General features: G+C 47.0%; 1 protein-coding gene across 1 annotated transcript in view; it reads right to left on the bottom strand.

The window, feature by feature from the left end:
* The window catches only part of TANGO6 (transport and golgi organization 6 homolog), a 121,503-nt gene that overhangs the window by 24,341 nt on the left and 81,474 nt on the right, over positions 1-15,688 (bottom strand). Inside the window, exons 16-17 of the mRNA XM_082270386.1 lie at positions 15,286-15,437; positions 15,067-15,180 (exon numbers count right to left, since the gene is read on the bottom strand). Of these exons, the coding sequence (XP_082126512.1) occupies positions 15,067-15,180; positions 15,286-15,437 (266 nt within the window). The remainder of the gene's footprint in view (positions 1-15,066; positions 15,181-15,285; positions 15,438-15,688) is intronic.

The following is a 15,688-nucleotide window of genomic DNA, read 5'->3' as shown; positions in this document are numbered from 1 at the left end:
GTTCTAATAGTCGCTCCGACTTAGAAAAATGTTCCAGCACTACTTTTGGTCCGACTTCGGCACGACTTACATTGACTTCTGTTAAAGAAGAAGTAAGCAAGTCGTGCTGAAGTAGCGCTGGGATGGTGACTTTGAAGTCGTGGCAGTGTGAACTCCATGCTCATGGGTTTTTGGTTTGAGGGCCACTTTACACCGGGTGTGGCAAGTCTGTGTTGGGCAGCGATTCCAGCACAGTCCCACTGCAAGACAAGGCAAAATGTCTCATCTCCTTCGTAGCCGGTACATACTGTGCTCTGAAAAATAAAGTGCTGCATATACTACATTTTTTTTTAGCACAGAGCAGCGCAGCGCAGCACAATACAATTCACTGCCCCGAACCACAGTGTGATGCGCTGCGATCAGTTTATCGGGTGAACCCTCCCTAATTCACTAGGCTATAATGCATGTGTTATTTGCCCAACAATCATTATTTTCAGTTCTGTAGCTTGTAGCAGCTCTCCTTAGTTATCACTGCTGAAAATTGTTTTACCTTAATGAATTGAGCTTAATGTGTACTGTATTAACATATAGGGGGAGATTTACCCAAACTGGAACGTGCAAAATCAGGTGCAGTCCTGAAAAGAAACCAAATCGGAATTCAGGTTTTATTTCCAAAGCCTTTTTGAACAAGCTGAAGTTAGAAGCTGATTGGCTACCATGCACAGCTGCATCAGATTCTGAATGCTCCAGTTTTAGTAAATCTCCCTCAAAGAGTCAATATTGTAGGAAATAATGAAGACCAGTCTCTATTGCTGTCACCACTGGTCTCTGACATGCACCCCCCTTCCTCAAAAAACTTTATTTAATTATACATCACTCCTTATTAACATTTCAGGTTTGAATTGAGTTTTACTTGCTTGCTCAAAGTGGAACTTCACTCTTATTCAACATTACCTATTTTATTTATTATGCTGCTAGCATTAGTATATAGATAGGCAAGTATATTATATTTACATGTTGAGGGAAGAAGGTTTTTTTTCAGTTAAGCACACCCTCCTGCCTGCATGCCTGAACTAAGGGCAGACGGATTCCAGGAAGTGAATGCTACATGAATCATTTGCCCTTACTTAAGATGGCCACTGCCAGAAATGCTAGGAGGGGTGTTTTTCAAAAGGGATTTCTCAGCAAAATAAAGTATGGAGACATGGATGAGTTTGCGAGTTTGCTTTGAATATTAAAAAAAAAATTAAATCGTGTTTTTTTATTTGTGGTGCTCAGATGCAGTGTAGTTCCACTTTAAAACATGAAATCTACCACCACCTCCTCCATCCAGACATTCTCATTTAAATATATTTAAAAGGGTGATTTAGGAACCCTTTCTGAAGAAAATACTATGTTGGGTTAGTGCTGGTCATGTGACCAAATGCCAATGGCAGGTGTTCAGGCAGTGCCAATCAATCAGCAGCTCTGCTTGAACACCAAACCTCCTTTCCTGGTTATTTTTTTGTAATGTGACCGACGCCAGAGTGATCCCTCAAATCAAAATTGGGGAATTGGTAGTGCTGGTATTCTATAGGTCCGCGGTTAGGACTTTAAAATATAATTTATTTTTTAACAAAACTACTGTGCAAGTGGAACACGCGTTTTCTTCTTTTCACGTCTGCAAAGTGTCATATGTTGAATTACTAGGTACTAGTGGCTTCTTTTTCAAATGTAAATTGGGTCCAGGACTAAAGCTGTGACCTTCAGCCTGAGCAGCCAGTATAAAAAGGACGTCTGCAGGTGACCAGCTTAGGGCATGCTTGGGCTGACACTTCCATTGTGTGTGAGATTTTCCCTGCAATCAGAATATATTTCTCTAGCGTACCTAAAAATAGCAGCCTGGGGAGGGCCTGAAAAATGAACAGAGCGGCAGAAATTGGCAGTTTATCACGGTGGGTAATTAAGAAATTGAATCTGTGCGGGAGCTGAGCTTAAAATACCCTTCTGTGCCGGCTGCTCGCTGTACGCCGCATGGAATTAACTCCAGCAATGCCTTGGAGGTCTGAACATCCAGAAATCAATAAATACACAAGGAGGTAGATATGAGAAAAGCATGTGATCAATGCAGGAGAAGATAGTGTGTATAGTAGGCAATCAAGCATGTAAACAATGGAGCCCCTCCAGCCATAGTATAGCCTGCAGAGGGTCAATGAATGATTGTCTGCTGAGCTTCAATGGAAAAGTGCTGGCTCAGCTGCCATATCACTCATTCTGCATTACCTGGAGGACTGTGCTAAGGAATAAAACTATTGATGCGCTGCAGCTAGAGACTGGAGGAAAGTAAAGCTCAAGGCCATGTTTTCATATATTCTACCTGTAACACAAACTGCTTTATTTTCTCCATTTTCTAAGCTTTTTATTACATATATATTCATATATGCTAAATGCAAATATTATATATATATATATATATATATATATATATATATATATACATATACATACACAGTACATACATACATACATTTATACAGGTGCATCTTATAAAATTAGAGTATCATTATATGAATTCAGTAATTCAATTAAAAAGGTGAAACTCATATTTTATATAGACGCGTTCCACACAGAGTGATATATTTCAATCATTTCTTTCTTTTAATTTTGAAGAGTATGGCTTACAGCTAGTAGAAACCCAAAATTGAGTATCTCAGAAAATTAGAATATTACATAAAACCAATAAAAAAAAAAAAAATTGGATTTTTGACTTACCGTAAAATGCATTTCTCTGATGTTCATTAAGGGATACAGGTTCTAGTTTTCTTAACCGTTGGGTTATACTGCACCCTACAGGAGTAGGACACTAGGCAGAAAAAAATTCTGGCTGGATTTTTTTTGTCCAGAGACTGCAGATTCTTGTCCCATGTAATGAGAATCTCCCTTTGCAGGGACCTTGTAAGGAACTGCATAAACCAGATTGTCTCGAAGGTTGACACCATCAGGCCTAGTACCCCCATACAAGTCCGGAAGAACGACCATCTGCTGGTCAGCAGGAGATGAACTGCAACCTGCAGTGTCTGAAGTTTGTCCGGAGGAAGAAATACCCTGGCTAATGGCGAGTCCAGAGTCAGCCCCAGATAGTCTAGTTTCAAAGATTCAGAATCCAGCCGAATGCCTTCAAAATTCCTATGGTGATCTCCAGGTTTTTCGCCAGCGAGGCAGATACGCCAGTGGGGGGTCGCAGTCCTTGGCTAACAATGCCAGTAACGGGGTCAACACTGTAATGAAGACCTGGGGAGCAGTGGCGAGACCAAATGGTAACGCCCCAAACTAATAATGTTCCTCTCCCACTGCAAAGACGTCCCCCCAACCCAGATACGGGTGAGGGCGCACCTTCATGCTAAGGGAGCTTTGTCTGTGGGTCTGGAGAAGCCCGCTCTCGACTTGCCACACCGAGTTCGCTTTGATCCATCAGAGGAGGCCACGAAAGGCTTCGATCCCTTGTCAGTTGATCCTGAGGGACGAAAAAACCTCTTATGAGCCGAAAAAGAGGGCCCACGTCTGCGACGAGGGTCCCTGACCTTAGTAGCCTGTGGAAGAAAGGTACTTTCCCCCCCTGTGAGACCCTTGATGTCATCCAGGGTAGCTCCAAACGGAAGAACAGCCGAGGCTTTTTTAGAAGTCTGGTATGCAGACCAGCATTTTAGCCAAGGATCACTGACGAAACAGAGAGCCAAGACACTAGGGGAGCCGCATCCTAAAATGCGGCACAGATGAAATTCAGACCCTGGACCAGCTGGTCCGCCAGTTCAGCAAAGGCAGGTGCAAAAGCTTAGCCCACTCAGTCAGAGTTTGCAACACCAGGGCAATGGTGAACACCGGTCTCAATGCCGAGCCAGCCAGGGTGAGCATATTGTGGGCCACAGGCTCCGCCTTTTTTGTCAGCCAGGTCCTTCAAGGCAGGAGACTCTTCAACCGGAATCATGGATGCTTTGTTTAACCAGGAAACTGGAGGGTCCACCAGGAACAGACCACTTTTTGAAAAAGGGACTCTTCAAAGGGGTATTGCCTAGCAAACCGCTTAGGGACCCCAAAAGGGCGCTTCGATTGTCCTCACTCTTTCAAGACAATTCTGTCAAAATAGGAAGGGAAGGGGAACACCTTTTGCCGCTCTGGGTTTGGGAGTGCCAGGAGGGGAACCTGCACCCCTATCGCAGTCGCAGCTGCGTCCCTCATTTTTAGAGGCTCACGCAAAAATACAATCAGTGCGCCACCGGCGCATTTTCCTGCGCGGTTGCAGACATGGAGGAATTATGCTCACTATCTGAGTATTCAGGGTGCGTGGGTGCCGACACAAAAGGCTGACCCACATCCATGGCTGCCGAATCAGATTCAGGATCTGATGAGACAGATGAGACAGGGGAAGGCAGGGGGTGCTTTTTGCTAGCCCGTCGCCCGAAAGCCACCTCCACCTGGGACATAAGGGACTCCAGGACTGCCGTCAGTGCATGGATAGATGGTCGGGACCCGGAGGGCCCCGCAGCCTCAGAGAGGGGATCAGGTGGGGAGATGTGCTCAAAAGACTCCATTAGCCACCAAGGGGACCCAAAGAATAAGCGTAAAAACACTGCTAAGAGACACCCCCACCGCGCTGGCAGCACCACCCGGTTGCCAGCTACAAGCACCAATCGACCCTCAGCAGAGAGGGAGAGGGCTCCACCAGACTCACCAACCGCAGAACCAGGCACTGTTAGTCACCAGGAGAATCTGCACTGCACGTATGCGATCAGGAAGTGAAAAGTATCCAGGAGTAAGCACTAGGGGATTAGGAGGGGCTCCAACTGCTGAAAACACCGCCCTCGGGCTCCACTGTCATGGCCCCTGCTGTTTTTAGTGGCAAACCAATGCAAAATTTGCAGCCGCGCGGCTTCCCTCATGCTTCCCTCTGCTGACCAGCTTTATGGAGATGCGGATTTCATTTTCCAGCAGGACTTGGCACGTGCCCACACTGCCAAAAGTACCAATACCTGGTTTAATGGTCATGGTATCACTGTGCTTGATTGGCCAGCCAAATTGGCCTGACCTAAACCCCATAGAAAATCTGTGGGGTATTGTCAAGAGGAAGATGGGAGACACTAAACCCAATGATGCAGACAAGCTGAAGGAGACTATCAAAGCAACCTGGGCTTCCAAAACACTTAAGCAGCGCCACAGACTGATTGCCTCCATGCCACGCTGCATTGATGCCGTATTTCATGCAAAAGGAGCCCCGAGCAAGTATTGAGTGCATACTATACTGTACATGGACATACCTTTTTTTTTTTTATTGGTCTGTGGTAATATTCTAATTTTCCAAACTTTCTAAAGAAATGCTTGAAATATATCACTGTGTGTAACGCATCTTTATAATATATAGGAATTTCACTTTTTGAATTAAATTACTAAAATAAATTAACTTTTTGATGATATTCTAAATTTTTCAGATGCACCTGTATATATTTATATTATTTGCATATAGCATAGGTAGCTAGTTAATATATTGACAAGGTGCGCGTTGGAAAGAGGAGAAAATCAAAGTGACAGAAAGATGGGCTAATTTCTATGCTGCTTCTGCTTCACTGTCACAGACTGGGGTGGAGGCCATGAAGCCCAGGGCTCAGAGTAAATGGGCTGAATGATGTTGCCCATCATTCAAATTGGAAGACTGAGAACATTTTGTTGTGGAAAAGAGGTATTGTAAAGGACAGCTCTGGGCTGAAGCTGAATATTGCAGTAAAAACTGTTTTAGGAATTTTATCTTTTATTGGGGTATTCAAACTCTCTTAAAATCTGATTGGTACGTACACATCAATGGTAGTCAGCAGATCCCAGTGCCGTCTATCACATCAACAAAGGCCCACTTATAATATTCATTATATAATGCTACAGAATAATGTAGAGACTGCTGACATGCTACAAGAGATGTGCAGAGACTGCGGGTAAGCTACAGGAGACGGGTAGAGGCAGAGGGCAAGCTACACGTGACAGGCACAGGCTGCAAGCATGCTACAAGAGACAAGCAGAGGATGCAGGTATGCTACAGGAGATATGAGAAAGCACGGGCATGCTACAAGTGACCAGAAGAGACTACGGACATGTTACATAAGGGCAGAGATTGTGGGCATGTTACAGAAGACAGGATGGGCAAATAATACTGGCATACTAGAGGAGATGGGCAGAGACAGCTGGCATACTAGAGGAGATGGGCAGAGAAAGCTGGCTTACTACAGGACCTAGGCAGAGGCTGCTTGCATACTACAGCATCTGGGCAGAGTCTGATGGCATACTACAGCACCTGGACAGAGACTGCTGGCATACTACTACAGACCTAGGCAGAGGCTGCTGGCACACTACTACAGGACCTGGGCAGAAGCTGCTGGCACACTACTACAGGACCTGGGCAGAAGCTGCTGGCACACTACTACAGGACCTGGGCAGAAGCTGCTGGCACACTACTACAGGACCTGGGCAGAAGCTGCTGGCATACTACTGCAGGACCTGGGCAGAAGCTGCTGGCATACTACTACTACAGGACCTGGGCACAGGCTGCTGGGCATACTACTACTACAGGACCTGGGCACAGGCTGCTGGGCATACTACTACTACAGGACCTGGGCACAGGCTGCTGGGCATACTACTACTACAGGACCTGGGCACAGGCTGCTGGGCATACTACTACTACAGGACCTGGGCACAGGCTGCTGGGCATACTACTACTACAGGACCTGGGCACAGGCTGCTGGCATACTACTACTACTACAGGACCTGGGCACAGGCTGCTGGCATACTTCTACATGTCCTGGGCACAGGCTGCTGGCATACTTCTACAGGACCTGAAAACAGGCTGCTGGCATACTTCTACAGGACCTGGGCACAGGCTGCTGGCATACTACTACAGGACCTGGGCACAGGCTACTGGCATACTACTACAGGACCTGGGCACAGGCTACTGGCATACTACTACAGGACCTGGGCACAGGCTACTGGCATACTACTACAGGACCTGGGCACAGGCTACTGGCATACTACTACAGGACCTGGGCAAAAGCTGCTGGCATACTACTGCAGGACCTGGGCAGAAGCTGCTGGCATACTACAACAGGACCTGGGCAGAGGCTGCTGGCATACTACTACAGGACCTGGGCAGAAACTGCTGGCATACTAGAGATGGGCAAATACTGCTGGCATACTAGGGAAGATGGAATGTCCAATAAGCCTAAATAGGTGTGATGATCCTGACATTGTAGACCATAGAGAGAGAGTGAAAAGGGAGGTGTCCATGTTAGCCAGGTTCTACTGATCATGCTGTCATGTGATAAAACTGCTTTCTTTGCACCAGTTATATTATGAAGAACGATGTTCTATAGAAATAATGCTACAACTAAAAGCTTTAATAATACCTTCTGGCATTAACGAGCAGAAGGCAGGGACACCACTGACTATCTGAACAAAAGAAGGCTTCCTTATAGAAAAGCTGGATAAACCACTTGATTCAGGCTCAGTTTGTTACAACATGCTCAGTAAGAATAGCATTACAGAATAAGGCCATGTCATCGTCATTTCCAACACAATTTCATCACTTTCAATTTCATAAATTTTTAACACGTCATCACTTCCAAACAATAATTCCCAACAAAAATAAAACAAGAGGTTTATTTCCTTGTTTTAGGATAGCAGAATAGTTGGAAAGTGGGCCCTTGGGGTGTAAATAATCCCTTTAGATCACTAATTGTAAGTCCACACTTGCTGGTACATGGCACAGATGTGGCCTAAATGTACAGTCTATGAAGAGCAGACAGCCGTTTCTGACTTTTGGCCTTTATCAGTCAGTATAGAACACATACGTATACTGGGCATTATGGGATGTGGTGTGATAGATCATTTAAAAACATACATAGATGCTGAATGAGTGCAAAAGAAATGTATATCGGGACTTTGAGGAGCTCAAATAAAACCCTGTAAACCTGCACTAATAAAAAATATTGTTCCTTCTACTCAGTTTTCAGAGAGAAGAAGAAAGGCTGAAAGGTAACTTATTGGCCTGACTCACCTGAGAGTCAAGCTAGACCGTTTTTTTATATCAGACATTGGTCCGAAAATAGCTATTTGTGACAGAAGCAATATATGACATAATACAATAATTCACATCAATCTTAGATTAAGGAGGTACTACAAAAGTGTCAGACCATCTCATGCTCCCTGCTGATTTAAGAGCTCCAGCTTTGATTTCTCAGGGGGCATGTCCAGATGTCTGCAGAGAGACCACTGCTTCCACTCAGAGAGCAAGGATCCTTCTCTGCAGCATGCTGGGGGGGGGGGGGGGGGGAGGTGGCAGGTGTTTCTATGTAGGCTGTGGCTGATTTATAAAGAGAACAACCTGCAAGACTTTGCACACCTTTTCTTTTGGGTGCACTTGATGTCTGGAAAAAGGGAAGGCCCTATCTGACAAACAGGTGTGTTCCCTAACAATCTGCAACATGGTTTTGCAGCTTAGTACACATTTGCAGTCTGTTGTGGGCAGAGAAAATTTATAGAGAAATGGGATTTTGACTTACCGTAAGCTCCTGTTTACCTGGTTGGCTATTGTGTTTAGCCTTGGGATTTTTTTTATCGTCCCACCTCTCATGTTTGGCACTGCTTGGGGACGTCCCTATAGTTCAGAATACTGGAGAGCTGTGTCCATCAATGAACGAAAGAGAAAAATGGGATTTTCGACTTAACGTAAAATCAATTTCGCTGAGTTCATTGACGGACACAGCTCTCCAGTATTCTGAACCATAGCTTATATTGCCTCCTACAGGAGTAGGACACTAGGCAGAAAAAATACTTGGCTGTGCCTATGGGCAGTCTTAGGTGGTATACTTTCCCTCTCTGCTATAGGCTTTCAGTTTTGTAACAAGCAGTGTCAGAAGTATTACAACTCCATAGAGCAGGGGTGTCAAACTCAATTTCATTGCGGGCCGCAACACTATTATGGTCGCCCTCAGAGGGCCAGATCTATCTGTAGCCCACCACTATCAGAAGTCAGGGCCCCCACCCTCCCTTACATCACAGTACATCCCCTTTACGATGTGCTGCTGCTGGGTAGAAGCTGGAGGCAGAGCTGGGAAGCAGCAATTGCAGGGTCTGGAGGAAGGCTGGAGTCAGCTGCCGGAGTCTGCTGAATGCTGAGACCAGTGGAGGCGGAGAGGAGGTGGTGCTGCGGCAGAGGATCTGTAGGAGGAGTTGTGACCTCCTCTCTGCTGCCAACTGCTGGGTTGGGGGGGGTCCTCTCTGCAGCTGCAGGGGGAAGCACAGGATCTGGCAGAGGGGTTCTGTCCTCTCTGCTGTCGACTGCTGAGACTAGGTGGAGGCAGAGATGAGGGAGATGCAGCAGCTGCAGGAGAGGTGCAAGGGCCACATGAAATGGCCTGGAGGGCCGGATTCGGCCCGCGGGCCTTGTGTTTGACACCTGTGCCATAGAGGAATGGTTGCAGTGTCCGTTAATGAACTCCGAGAAATTGATTTTACGGTAAGTCAAAAATCCCATTTTCTCTTTTGTTCATTGATGGACACAGTTCTCCAGTATTCTGAACTATAGGGACGTCCCCAAGCAGTGCCAAACATGAGGGGTGGGATGACAAACAAAATCCCAAGGCTAAACACACGAGCCAACCAGGTAAACAGGAGCTCAACAAAAAACAACTGGAGCCCAACCTGAACAATACACCCCCAAAGAGAGCCTCTAAACAGCAGCCTGCAAAACCTTGCAGCCAAGGGAAGCCTCCGCAGATGCCAACACATCCACTTTGTAAGATTTTGTGAAAGTGAGCACTGACGACCAAGTGGCCAAAGTGCAAACCCATGCCACTGATGCCTGATGATGGAAGGCCCAAGAAGCACTAAGCGCCCGAGTAGAGTGCGCCGTTACAGGGAAAGGAGGAACCTGACCCCTGATAGAAAAGGCCCGAGTCAGTCTGTCTGATCCATCTGGAAATGGTAACAGAAGAGGCGTACAGCCCATTTCGTGGCCCGTCCATGATCACAAACAGTGAGTGTGACCTCCAAAAAGACTCAGTGGCTGCCAAATACACCCAAATCGTCCAAACCACATCCAAGGCATGCAAAGCAAATTCCTTAGGATGCTTGGGCCTGGGACACAGCAAAGGCAACACAATGTCTTCATTCAAATGGAAATCGGAGACTACCTTAGGAAGGAACGACGGACCACCAAATAGGAGGTACGAGAAAATAATGCTGCCAGCTCCAACACCCAGTGAGCAGAAGTGATAGCCACCAAAAAAGCCAATTTCTGAACAGCCTAAGCAGGGGAATCTCCCGAATATTTTCAAAAGGAGGCTTCTGGAGAACTGAAAGCACCAAGTTCAGATCCCAAGGCAGTAAAGGAGAGCGCACCGGTGGTGTCATATGTCGAATCCCTTGAATAAAAGTACGCACCAGGAATTGCATGGCCAGGGGGGGGTCGCTGAAAGAAGAAAGATCTTCCTAGACATAGACTTCCTAACCTTCAGCAGTGTTGGAATCACCGACACAGGCAAACCTCTATCCTTCAGCACCTGGCTTTCAACAGCCAGGCCGTCAAAGCCAGCGACTAAAGCAGGATAGAAGATCGGCCTTTGGGACAGTAGATCCTCACCGAGAATGCTGGCTACTTCCAGAGCTGCCAACACACTCTTTGTTTTGCCCTGGTGATTGACATAAGCCACCACCATGGCATCAGCGCCGGAAGCCCCCGGAATGGATCCATCCAGTGATTGAGGCACAGCCTGATCACCTGAAGTTCCAAGACATTGATCGGTAGTCTGGACTCTTCCAGTGTCCAACAACCCTTAGCAGAGCTCAGTTCCAGGACACCTCACCACCTATACAGACTAGCATCAGTGGAGACCACTGTCCAATACAAGGGGAGAAAGAATTTGCTCTGCCGAAGAGCCGGAGAGTGAAGCTACCAGACATCCCCTGGTTTCCCGGCTTAGACGGGTCAAATTGTCCAGAGACTTCGGACACTTGTCCTATTTTACCAGGATCTCCTTTTGAAGGGACCTTGTATGGAACTGTGCAAACAGAAATGCCTTGAAGGTAGATACCATCAGGTCTAGCACCCGCATGCAAGTCTGGAGGGAGGACCATCTGCTTGACAGCAGAAGATGAATCACAGCATACAACTTCTGGAGTTTGTCCAGAGGAAGGAACACTGGCTAGAGCTGAATCCTGAGTCAGACCCAGATAATCCAATTTTCTGGATGGAATTAGAGCAGACGTCTGTTAATGTAGAAGCCAACAGAACTCGTTCAGGGTCTGTATAGTGATCTCCACATCGTCCATCAAGGCAGCAGAGGACTCCGCTCACAAGAGGAGGTCTTCCAGAACTGCAAACCCCCAATGACGTAGCAACGCCAGAATTGGGGCCAACACTTTTGTAAAGACCCGAGGAGCGGAGGCGAGACCAAAGGGTAAACGCCACAAACTGATAATGCTCTTCTCCTACAGCAAAATGGAAGAAGCGCTGATGTGGGGAACATATTGGAATGTACAGGTAAGCATTGCTAGAGGCAAGAAAATCCCCCTGATGTAGGGATGCCACCACCGTGCAAATGGACTTCATTCTGAACTTCTGTACCTGCACAAAGCAGTTCAGGGCCTTGAGATCCAGAACCGTACCAGGACGTACCTTCCCCTCCTTCTTTGGGATCGTAAACAGGTTTGAATAAAAATCCTGAAACCGTTCTGATACCAATAGGTCCGGGGACAGACGCACATTGGAGGGGAAGAACCTTTCCGTACCCTCTTGTCGTTAACCAAGGAGGTCCATGGGCCCAGGAACCAGCGAAGACATCCCCACACCCCAGCCATGGGTGAGGGCTCACCTGCATACTGAAGGAGCCTTTTCAGCGGGTCTAGAGAATCCCGCTCACGGGTAGCTAGACCAGAGCCCATTGGAACCTCCCGAGGAGGATTTAAAGGTTTTAAACCCTTGTCAGTGAACCCTTAGGGAAGATTAAACTTCTTGTGAGCTGAGAAAGATGAGCCACGTCTGCAACCAGGTTCTTTACCCTTCCCAGACTGTGGAAGAAAAGTACACTTACCCCTGTGAGACTCTTAATGATCTCATCCAGGGTAGCCCCAAACAGGCGATCGCCCTGAAAAGGTAAATCAGTCAGAGCTTTTTTGGAAGTCTGGTCCGTAGAACAACACTTAAGCCACAATAAACACCTAAGCACCCACTGGTGAAACAGACAGCCAAGAAATCAGTGGAGCCGCATCCAAAGAGGCATCACAGACAAACTGCAGCCCCTGGACCAACTGATCCACCAATTCAGCAAAGGCAGGGCAAAGCTACTCACCCTCTAGGTTACGGCACAGAAGTTTAACCAACTCGGTCAGAGCTTGCGACACTAGGGCAATGGTCAGGACTGGCCTAAGCATCAAGAGATCAACAGTGAACATATTGCGGGCCACAGACTCTGCCTTCCTGTCCACCGAATCTATAAAAGCTGGAGAAGCCCCTACCCGAATCAAAGTTGCCTTGTTCAACCCGAAAACCGGGGGGTCCACCACTGGTGGAACAGTCCACTTCTTGCTGAGGAACTTCCTAAAGGGGTATCTCAATGCAAAGCGTTTAGGAACCACAAAGGGGGGTTTAGGACGCTCCCACTCTTTAGCGACAAATCTGTCAAAATAGGAGGGATAAGGAAGCACTTTTGCCGCGTGATACGGCTTGAGAGCGCCAAAAGGGACGCAGCTTTAGCGGCAGCCTCCATTTTTCAAGTTTTTTGCACAGATGCAATCAGTGTGCCTTCTAGCACAGCCACGGGTGTGGAGGAATCATCCCCACTATTTGATAAATCAGGGAGCAAGGTTACAGACCCCGCAGGGTGGGCCAGGTCTGCAGTGGCCGAGTCAGATTCAGGATATGAGGAGACCGATGAGGCAGGGGTGCTTTTTACTAGCCCGCCACCCAAAAGCCACCTCCACCCAGGACTGCCTTCAGTGCATCAATGGAGGGCTGGGACCCCGAGGGGCCTGCAGCCTCTCAAAGGGGGTCAGGTGGGAAAACATGCTCCAAAGACACCATCAGTAAAAAAGGGAACCCTCACAAAAGGTGTCTAGCACTGCTAAGGGACACCCCTACCAAGCTGGCAGCACCATCGGGTCTTTAGCAAACAGAGCACCCCACAAACTGCAGCAGAGAGAGGGAGGGACCCCACCAGATTCACCACCCCATTAGAGTAGCACCGTCTGCACCAGGAATGCACTGCTCCATGTGCAGTGTCCAAAGAGAAAGAAAAAACCCAGGAGTCGGCACAAGGGGAAAGCAGGAGCTCCTATAGCCGAAATCCCCACCCAGAGGCTCCTCTATCAAGGCCACTGCTCTATTTGCATGCCGGACCAATGAAAAATGGCCGCCGGACTACACAAACATTGTCGTTAGCCACATAGGCCACTGCAAAATGGCCACTGCATACGGCTCTACGAGACTCATAAGGACCCAGAAGGAACACCTGGAGCCCAGACTACAGCAGCAAGGGGAGGGGGGACCGGGCACAGGGCCCCATAGGAGCCAGTGCCTATCCCCTGCTGGGGTCTCGCTTTCCCCATCGATACAGTACAGCACACCAGCCCTAGTCATTAGCCAAACCCAGCACGCTGGAGAGGCCCATGTCTGCCCCCAAACCCTCCAGGAAGAGGGGAGGGGGACAGAAACCAGATGGGCACCACTCCAGACAGAACCTCTTCACCATCGAAATGAGGGGGCTGTCGGCCAGGAGGAACGTGACTTGCTCTGGCCGAGACCCAGTCGTATTCGATCTTGCAAGGTTTTTAACTCACAGGACAGCCCCTGTCCAGTGGGGCTATGTCGGGGCCGACCTAGCGCAAAGCTGTGGTCTACGTGCCCTCGCTGGCCAGACTAGGGAGACCACTGGATCTAGATTATGCAGCTTGTCGCCCAGCCTGGCGGTTGATTGTAGATCTCGCAGGAAAAACCAAGGTGAAATAAAAAGCCATTAAAAAAAGAAAAAATTGCAAGGACCAGAGATCCCGGCAGGGAACTACGTCCTTACTCCTGACTAGGAAGAAAAAAACTGAAAGCCTACAGCAGAGAGGGGGAGTATACCACCTAGGACTGCCCATAAGCGTATCCAAAACTTTTTTCTGCCTAGTGTCCTACTCCTGTAGGGGGCAATACTAGAGAGCTTTGTCCGTCAATGAACGAAAAGAGAAAGTTTGTTTTTGAAAAAACAAACAGGAGAATGTAATAAATCATTAGAAGCGCTTTTCTGGTGGTATGGCCTATATAAAGTGGCGCTTTTACAGCACAAAATAAAAACAAAACAAATTGCCTTCAGTTTGTAGATAATGAAATTGGAAGTAAGGCCAACTTCAAGTTGGTGTATAGAGACAGGCACAGATATGTCTGCCACTGACAGAGTGGAGTATACCCCCTGGGACTGCCCCATAGACGTAGTCAAGCTTTTTCCTGCCTAGTGTCCTACTCCTGTAGGGGGCAGTATAACCCAATGGTCAAGATGATAAGGAGCTGTGTCCGTCAATGAACAAAAGAGAAATTAAAAACCTAGATACATTTACCTTAATTAAATTCTTAAGATTTTTCTTTGTGCCTCCTCCAGTAGAGGACTGGCAATCAGAAGTTCTCTTTGCTATCCCCTCTTATCAGCTGACCAGTCTTGTTCCTACCCATCAATGTGAAGTGAAGTCAGTGGAAGGCTTTAGGATTCTGCGAGAGCTCCAGCTCAGACCCCTCCAACAGCCAATTGGCAGCGTCAACATTACCAGAAGGCAATGTTGGCTCTGCAGACCTTTTTACACTACAGAACAGAATAAAGAAGACAAGGGCCCTGGTATGTCAAATGACCAGAGTTTTAAGTAATCTTAAAATATAAAATCTAGATATAAATTAAGAAAATTAAGATATAAAAAAAAAAAATAGGCACAGGGGAGTGGCGTGGGAAAAGGTTTATTTTTTCTCACTGGAGAGGAGACTCAATGAGAGCTTTGATAATCAGTGAGAAGGCCAGTAGTAGAGGGCGTACATACAGACACACTTACTTCAGTAGCTCGTGAGCTCAGTCCTCTTAGGAGTAACACCACCACATGAACAGCCGCCCGGCGCACCTCAGCCTCTAGATCAGTATGTATCAATGCTGATAAACAGGAAATCACCTAAAATCAAGAAAATTCCGTATCAGTTACCTGAAGACAGACAATTTTTGTGAGAGGTTCATACGATTACAGAAAACAAGTTTAGGTGAGAAAATGAGGATTTACCTCATGGATAACTGAACCTAGAGAAAACTGGAGCAGCTTGCACAGCTCTCCCAAGTTAGAAAGGCTGCTGGCCCTCAGAGAGCTGTCTGGATCCCGGGAACCCCTCAGGAAAGCATGAATTAAGGCGTCCTTGTGTGGAATGACCATGTCTCCTGAAGACAAAGAAAAATTATTATAATAAATAAATTCTATAACACTGCATATGCAAATGTAATAAAAATAAAAAAAACCCTTGATATGACTGAGACTATCATGTGCAGCATATAGATGTCACCTCCTAAAGCATGTGTTCATGAAATAAGACTTTACTGTAAGATCAATCTCATAGTGGAGATGGGAAGGAAATGTATAGTTTATTTTCACTCAGTGCCTATTTTAAGTTGTCATTGCAAAATTTACTTCG

Source organism: Pelophylax lessonae, assembly GCF_965119305.1.
Source record: "Pelophylax lessonae genome assembly, chromosome: 10".
Classification (NCBI taxonomy): domain Eukaryota; kingdom Metazoa; phylum Chordata; class Amphibia; order Anura; family Ranidae; genus Pelophylax; species Pelophylax lessonae.
This window is presented reverse-complemented; position numbering and strand designations above follow the sequence as displayed.